General features: G+C 51.6%; 1 protein-coding gene across 1 annotated transcript; it reads left to right on the top strand.

Moving 5' to 3' along the window:
• Positions 1-706: 706 nt before the first annotated feature.
• LOC123402085 (indole-2-monooxygenase-like) lies at positions 707-2,656 on the top strand. Its single transcript, XM_045095954.1, has 2 exons — positions 707-1,841; positions 1,936-2,656. Exons 1-2 carry the CDS (start codon positions 867-869, stop codon positions 2,560-2,562), a joined length of 1,602 nt encoding a protein of 533 aa, XP_044951889.1. The 5' UTR covers positions 707-866; the 3' UTR covers positions 2,563-2,656.
• Positions 2,657-8,922: the final 6,266 nt, after the last annotated feature.

Below are 8,922 nucleotides of genomic sequence, written 5' to 3' on the forward strand. Positions count from 1 at the left end.
TTCGAAAATTTAAGAAAGTGGGAATTTTGAAATAGAATGTTTAATAAATTATAAAATGTTTGTGGATTCAAAAATACCCGCGATTTTGCAGAAAATGTTAGAAATTTTGAAAACAAATATTTGAGAAATCAAACAATGTTCATGATTTTTTAAAAGTTCATGAAGTACTTTTTATAATGAAATTGTGCAAAATTTTGTCAATTCTAAAAATGATCATGAATGGAAAAATATTCTAAAAGTTCAAAAAAACAATGATTTGTGACTTATAAAATAGTTTTTCATTTATAAAATGTTTGCTGATTTAGAAAATTATCATGCATTTTTTTGTCCCGTTGCAACGCACGGGCCCTTTTGTTAGTAAGTATACAAAAGTTTTAGTTGGTTTTAAATTTTGTGAAAACAAAATGTGGCAAGGTGGCACAAACACAGGGTGTGACATTTTCCTTAAAAAAAACCTTTCTTCTTGGTATAATCTTCTTTCTTCTCCCATCGTTTCTCCTTCCACAAAATCGAGCTATCCAGATTGTAAATTTAGTCAACTTACGTATGGCTATAGCGCAAAAAAAAAAAACATATTTTCCATGCATTTGCAGGTGGATAAGATACGTACGTATGTGATCATGGTTCCGCCGCGCCTATCCATCGATCGACAAATTCAAGTCCCACTACGTACTAAACGTTGAACAGAAGAGGAGAAGGACACACTCCAAACTCCAAAGACTCCAAACCTCATTGTGAGGTAGCAAATCGGGCCATGTGCTACACATCCATCCGTGGTCCGTACTCGATCACTCTTCTAGTACTCGACCAGCTACAAATACTGACACCAAGGGAGGGTGCATGTGCCGTACTGCTAGCAAGCAGGCATGGCGGCTCAACCTGTGCTGCCACTGCTCTTATCTACCCAAGCACTGTTGCTCTATCTCTTGCTCATCCCTCTGCTGATCCTCCTCCGGGCAACGAGCAGGAGATCGGCCGGCGAGCGAGCTGCAGTGGACAACCATGGGGGCCGTCCCCTCCCTTCGCCTCCCAACAAGCTCCCTCTCATCGGCCACCTGCACATGGTCGGCTCCGACCCCCACGTCTCCCTCGCCGCCCTCGCCGCTAAGCACGGCGACGGCGGTCTCATGCTCCTCCGCCTCGGCCAGACGCGCGCCCTCGTCGTCTCCTCCCCGCGCGCCGCCGAGGCGGTCCTGCGCACGCAGGACCACGTCTTCGCCTCGCGGCCGACGAACGCGGTCGTCGACGCCCTCCTCGACGGCGGCGCTGACATCGCCTTCGTCCCCTACGGCGAGTTCTGGCGGCAGGCGAGGAGGCTGGTCACCACGCACCTGCTCAGCGCCAGGAAGGTGCACTCCCTCCGCCGCGGCCGCGAGGAGGAAGCGCGCCTGGTGATGGCCAAGATCCAGGGCGCGGCGGCCGCCGGCGCCACCGTGGACATGACGAGGCTGCTCGGCGCCTTCACCAACGACATAGTGTGCCGCGCCGTGTCCGGGAAGTTCTTCCGGGAGGAAGGCCGGAACGAGCTGTTCAGGGAGGTCATCGACGGGAACGTGGCCGCGTTTGGCGGGTTCAACCTGCTGGACTACTACCCGGGCCTGGCCAAGGTGAGCATGCTCAGGCGACTGGTGTTTGCCAAGACCAACCGGTTGAAGAGGAAATGGGACGACCTGCTCGATAAGATCATCGTCGATCATGTCAGCCAAAAAGCATCGCCACGGGAGCAGCACCGCGACCGCGATCAGCAAGAAGATGAAGAAGAGACAGACTTCGTCGATGTGCTCCTCGGTCTTCAGGAGGAGTACAATCTCACCACAGAGCATATAAAGGCCATATTGATGGTAATTAAATCCTCTCATGCCGTCATACTCCTACGTGCGTAGCTGGCTGATTTAAGTGTGCTGACGCTTCAGGTTGAACTGAATCCGTACGCAGGACATGTTTGTGGCAGGCACAGATACTTCATACATAGTTCTCGAGTGCGCCATGGCTGAGCTCATGCGAAAGCCGAACCTCATGACCAAACTTCAAGCTGAGGTGGGGGAGAAGACACCCAAGGGCCAACAAATGGTGACCGAGGACGACTTGGGCAGCATGGCCTACCTGAAGGCCGTCGTGAAGGAGACGCTCCGGCTACACACACCGGTGCCGCTCCTCCTCCCGCACCTCTCCATGGCCGAATGCAACATCGACGGTTATACAGTTCCCGCTGAAACCCGTGTCGTCGTAAACGCTTGGGCTCTTGGTAGAGACCATGGATCGTGGGAGGCTGCCGGCGAGTTCATGCCGGAGAGGTTTGGCGACATCGTGTCCCCCGACTTCAAAGGGAGGGATTTCCAGTTTCTTCCGTTTGGAGCTGGACGAAGGATGTGCCCCGGGATAAATTTCGCGATGGCTACTGTGGAGATCATGCTCGCTAACCTTGTCTATTGTTATGATTGGGAGCTTCCGGGTGGAATGCGGCAAGAGGACCTCGATATGACAGATGTGTTTGGCATGACGATGCGCCGGAAGGAGAAGTTGTTTCTTGTCCCGATATCGAGGAATGTTAATCGTGCATAATATTTGGCACAAATTTTGTGCATGGTAAGGCTAGATGGTGTATTTGTATGTATGGTTTTCCAGCTTTATCGAAAAATACTTTCGCCCCGTTTTATAGATGAAGCAAACCACCGAACCACAACATCCAACAACAGTCACAATAACACATACACACGCCGCACTAGAGGTAGCACAACAACACAAGGTACGAAGGTAACGTTGAGGGCACAACACAACAAGCCCAAACAAAGGAAAACAACAAGGCGGCGCTGCAAAACAAAAATGATCCTCTAATCCGGCTTCGGAGGTGGAGGAGGGAGCGGCCGCGCCAAGCGGAGAGCCATTGCAAGAAGACGAGAGATGATGGAGTTGATGGCGTCTCGGTCCCGCGAGCGGCTAAGCGGCCGCCAGAGCTGCAGGTATCCATAAAATTTGAACACCGCGTCGCACGACGAAGAGGAACACGTTGAATAACAAGCTTATTGCGGACAGTCCACAACGTCCAGGCCAGGACGCCCCCCCCCCCACCACCGTCAGCCACCTAGTGTGGCGACAAATGGGCGTGTAGCCTGCAGTTCGGCAAGAAGGTCATGCAAGTTTGTGTGGCACCAAGCGCCACCGACCACTTCGCGGAGACAACTCCAAAGGAATTGTGCGGACACCCAAGAAAACAAGATGTGGTTCGAATCCTCTTCCGCCGCACAAAGCGGACAAATGCCATCCCCTGGTCCATTCCGCTTAAGGACCTTGACACCAGAGGGGAGGCGTCCACGAAGCCACTGCCAGAGGAATATCCGGATCTTCAAGGGGAGCCTAATTTCCCAGAGGGCCGCAAAAGGCTCGATGCTCGGGGACGGCGCAATGGCCTGGTATAAGGATTTCGTAGAGAAGCAACCCGATGGCTCTAATCGCCAGGAGATGCGGTCGTCGGGCCGATCCAGGTCCGGCGCATGAAGGGCGATGGACTCCAGGAGGTCCTGTCAGGCAAGCGTTTACATCGGCCCGAAAGGGCGTCTAAATGCAAGGCGCCCTAGGTCGATGAGAGCCTCCTCCAGGAAGATTCATGGGACGACCACAAGGGAGAATAGGGCTAGAAATCGAGCAACAAAAGGGGACTCGCCGGCCCAGCGGTCAAGCCAGAATAGAGGTCCCAATGCGAAGAACCGGGAGCAACTGGATGAAGGATTGCAAGAACTGTGAACCTCTAGACCGATGGCAGAAGACAAGAGGTTGGCCACGCAGGTACTTATTTTGAATAATGCGGAGCCAAAGGCATCCCTCGCCCCTTGAAATCCGCCTGAGCTAACAAGTGAGCAGGAATATTCATACGTTTGGAGGACATGATCCCCAAGCCACCTTGGTCGTGCGGCTTGCATATCTCCGACCAGCGAACCATGTGGTACTTCTGCTTATCCCCGTCGTTGGCCCAGAAGAAACGTGCCTGTAACGTGGCGATCTCGTGGTGTAGGGTCTCAGGCAGGCTGTAAAAGCTCATCAAGAAGAGCAGCAAGCTAGACATGGAGGAGTTGACGAGGACCGTCCTGGTAACCTTTTAAAGCCACCGTCCGTGCCATGGTTCGGTACAGTGCTGCAGCTTGGCAACCGTAGGTCGCAGCTCCGCCACCGAGAGGCGGGAGTCACTGATAGGGAGTCCCAGGTATGGCGTGGGGAAGGATCCCAGCTGGCAGTTAAGGTGGTCGGCGATGCTCTAGGCCGCGGCAGTGGGGTGATGACACACAAGTGTAGGGGATCTATCGTAGTCCTTTCGATAAGTAAGAGTGTCGAACCCAACGAGGAGCAGAAGGAACTGACAAGTGGTTTTCAGCAAGGTATTCTCTGCAGGCACTGAAATTATCGGTAACAGATAGTTGTGTGATAAGATAATTCATAGCGAGTAGCAAGTAACAATAGTATCAAAGCTGCAACAAGATGGCCCAATCCCTTTTGTAGCAAGGGACAAGCCTGGACGAACTCTTATGTGAGGTAAAGCGCTTCCGAGGACACATGAGAATTCTGTCAAGCTAGTTTTCATCATGTTCATATGATTCGCGTTCGCTACTTTGATAGTTTGATATGTGGGTGGACCGGTGCTTGGGTGCCGCCCTTACTTGGACAAACATCCCACTTATGATTAACCCCTCTCGCAAGCATCCGCAACTACGAAAGAAGAATTAAGACTAGGTCTAACCATAGCATTAAACTAGTGGATCCAAATCAGCCCCTTACGAAGCAACGCATAAACTAGGGTTTAAGCTTCTGTCACTCTAGCAACCCATCATCTACTTATTACTTCCCAATGCCTTCCTCTAGGCCCAAATAATGGTGAAGTGTTATCTAGTCGACGTTCACATAACACCACTAGAGGAAAGACAACATACATCGCATCAAAATATCTAACGAATACCAAATTCACATGACTACTTATAACAAGACTTATCCCATGTCCTCAGGAACAAAAGTGACTACTCACAAAGCATAATTATGTTCATGACCAGAGAGATATTGAATAGCATTAAGGACCTGAACATATGATCTTCCACCGAGTAATCCAACTAGCATCAACTACAAAGAGTAATTAACACTACTAGCAACCTTACAAGTACCAATCGGAGTCGCGAGACGGAGATTGGTTACAAGAGATGAACTAGGGTTTGGAGATGATATGGTGCTGATGAAGATGTTCATGGAGATGAGTCCCCTCTGATGAGAGGAGTGTTGGTGATGACGATGGCGATGATTTCCCCCTCCGGGAGGGAAGTTTCCCCGGCAGGACGGCCCTGCCGGGGCTCTAGATTGGTTCTGCTCAAGTTCCGCCTCGTGGCGGCGGCGATTCCTCCCGAAAGCCTTCTCCTGATTTTTTTTCTGGGACGAAACCCTCCTTATAGCAGAAGAGGGGAGCCGGAGGGGCAACAGGGGGCCCACAAGCCACCCAGGCGCGACCAAGGGGGTAGGTTGCGCTTGACAGGCTTGTGGCCTCCTGGTGGCTCCCGTCGAGTACTTCTTCCGCCCAGTATTTTTTATAAAATCCAAAATAATTCCTCGTTGATATTCACGGCTTTTGGAGTTGTGCAGAATAGGTATCTCAAACTTGCTCCTTTTCCAGCTCAGAATTCCAGGTGCCAGCATTCTCCCTCTTCATGTAAACCTTATAAAATAAGAGAGAAAAGGCATAAGTATTGTACCGTATCAACATAACAACCCATAAGCGATAAATATCAACATAAAAGCATGATGCAAAATGGACGTATCAACTCCCCCAAGCTTAGACCTCGCTTGTCCTCAAGCGGAAGCCGAGATCAATAAATATGCCCACAAGTTTAGAGATAGAGGTGTCGATAAAACAAGGTACGGACATTGATGGGGTCATAGTCCTAAGCCCTTGCGCGACTTCATCCAGCGATGGACAACTCTCTACCACACGGTGGAGAACGTCACCGAGCATCAAGCAGTATGCGCCTTCAAGGCAGGCGTGCGGTACAGAGAGCTGTACCTGAAGTTCGGTCGAACAGGCGACATCTCCATGAGCAAGATGATGGAGATAGCGGCGTGCTATGCAAATGGCGAAGAGGAGGACCGTATCCGGAGCGGCAAGCACAAGACAGTCGGCGATGCTGACGGAGGTAACATTCGGAAGCAGAAACAGAAAGCTCCGCCCACACCGCAAGCAGAGGCTGCAGCCGTGACCAATGCTAAGTTCAAGGGCAAAGGGAAGGCGCAGGTTACCCCCAAGAAGAAGCCGTTCAACAATCCCATCCTGGACCAGCCTTGTCCGGTTCACACGAAGATGGACGAAGAAGGCAATTCCATATACGCGAAGCACACCACTCGACAGTGTCGTCTCCTGATCCAGGGGTTCAGCGAAGGGCAACCGAGTGAGAAGAATCCTGAACAAGATGAGGAGGATAAGGAGGATCCGTTCCCCCAAGTCCATGCAACCCTCATGATTTTTGCTGACGTCGAAAGCAAGAGTCGACTGAAGTTGGTGAACAGAGAGGTCAACATGGCCGTTCCGACTGCCCCAAGTTCCTCAAATGGTCCCAGACTGCGATCACCTTTGACCAGTCGGATCATCCGGCACATGTGCCCACCCCGGGAAGACAGGCCCTGGTCGTCGACCCGGTAGTAGAAGGAGTCCGACTGCGCAAGGTCCTCATGGATGGCGGCAGCGGCTTGAACATCATGTACGCCGACACCCTTAAGGGGATGGGCATCCCGATGTCCAGACTCAGCGAGAGCAGCATGCAGTTCGACGGAGTCGTCCCTGGACGGAAGGCTAAATCACTCGGCCAGATCGCGTTGGACGTCGTTTTCGGCTCCGACAAGAACTTCCGCAAGGAAAGGCTGACGTTCGAAGTGGTTGACTTCCAGAGTGCTTATCATGGAATTCTGGGTCGCCCAGCGTATGCACACTTCATGGCCCGTCCATGTTACGTGTACCTGAAGCTGAAGATGCCGGGCCCGAAAGGCGTGATCACCATCACAGGCAATCGGCAGCGAGCCGAAGAGTGTCTGCAGCAGGGATCAAGGATTGCCGACCAGCAGATGGCTGTCCTCGAGCTGGACGAGTACAAGAAAACAGTCGACCCCGCCGACCTGATGCGCTCGAAGAAGCCAGCTTCAGAGTCTGCATTTCAGTCGGCGGGAGAGACGTAGAAGGTCAGCATCCACCCGACGGACGCCACTGCTGCCCCGACGAACATCTCCACCACCCTCGATCCTAAATAGGAAGCCGAGCTCACCCAATTCTTCCGTGAGAACTGGGACATCTTCGCATGGAAACCCTCCGACATGCCAGGTGTACCCAGGGAGTTGGCTGAGCACCGACTGCATGTAGATTCCACGGCTCGGCCTATCCGAGAACGTCTGCACCGTTCTGCCGCGCACAAGAGGAAGGCAATCGGGGAAGAGGTGGCCAAGCTGCTGGCAGCCAACTTCATTCGCGAGGTTCACCACTCCGAGTGGCTCGCTAATGTCGTCATGGTGCCCAAGAAGGACAAGTCGCTCCGAATGTGCATCGACTTCAAGCATCTTAATAAGGTCTGCCCGAAAGACCATTTTCCGCTCTCCCGCATAGATCAAATTGTTGATTCGACTGCGGGTTGCGAGCGTCTGTCGTTTCTCGATGCCTACTCGGGCTATCGTCAGATCCGTCTGTATGGTCCCGATGAGTTAAAGACAGCCTTCATCACCCCATTCGGGTGCTTCTGCTACATCACTATGCCTTTCGGTCTGAAGAATGCAGGAGCTACCTTTATGCGCATGATCCAAAAATGTCTCCTCGACCAGATCGGTCGCAATGTGGAGGCATATATGGATGATATCGTAGTCAAGTCACGCAAAGGTTCCGACCTGCTGACTGACTTGGCAGAAACATTCGCCAACCTTCGTAGGTACGATATCAAAGTCAACCCAGCCAAATGTTCATTCGGTGTTCCCAGCGGAAAGTTACTCGGTTTCTTCCTTTTCAAACGAGGGATCGACGTCAACCCTGAAAAGATCGGGACCATCGTCCGAATGGAGAGGCCGGTCAGAATACACGATGTTCAACGGCTCACAGGTTGCCTAGCGGCTTTAAGCAGCTTCATCAGTCGACTCGGCGAAAAAGCACTTCCTCTGTACCGACTCATGAAGAAATCAGATACCTTCGAGTGGACAGACGAAGCCCAAGTTGCATTTGACGACCTCAAAGTCCTACTTTCCACCCAGCCGGTTCTTACTGCTCCGCTCAGTAAAGAGCCCCTTCTTCTATATATCGCGGCCACAAATCAAGTTGTCAGTACTGTTCTTACAGTCGAGCGAGAAGAAGAAGGCAAAGCATACAAAGTTCAGCGGCCAGTGTACTACGTCTCCGAGGTCCTGACCCCTTCCAAGCAGAGGTATCCCCATTATCAAAAACTTATCTATGAGATTTATATGACTGCGAAGAAGGTGGCTCGTTATTTCCAAGACCACTCGGTATCTGTCGTTTGTGATGCTCCGTTGTCGAAAATTCTCCACAACCGAGACGCATCAGGCCGAGTGGCGAAGTGGGCAATGGAGATGTTGTACTGTGACATCAAGTTCAAGGCCAAGAAAGCTATTAAGTCTCAAGCCCTGGCTAACTTTATAGCAGAATGGGTAGAACAACAGCAACGGACCCACATCTACTCGGCTCATTGGACAATGTTCTTCGATGGGTCTAAGATGTTGAATGGCTCCGGCGCTGGTGTTGTGATCATATCACCAAAGGGCGACAAGCTCAAGTACGTGCTGCAGATACACTTTGATTCCTCCAACAACGAGGCAGAATATGAAGCTCTCCTCTAAGGATTGCGCATGGCCATCTCACTCGGCGTCCGTTGCTTGATGGTCTACGGCGATTCGGATTTGGTGGTCAATCAA

The sequence above is a fragment of the Hordeum vulgare genome, chromosome 6H, assembly GCF_904849725.1.
Source record: "Hordeum vulgare subsp. vulgare chromosome 6H, MorexV3_pseudomolecules_assembly, whole genome shotgun sequence".
In the NCBI taxonomy this organism is placed as follows: Eukaryota; Viridiplantae; Streptophyta; class Magnoliopsida; order Poales; family Poaceae; genus Hordeum; species Hordeum vulgare.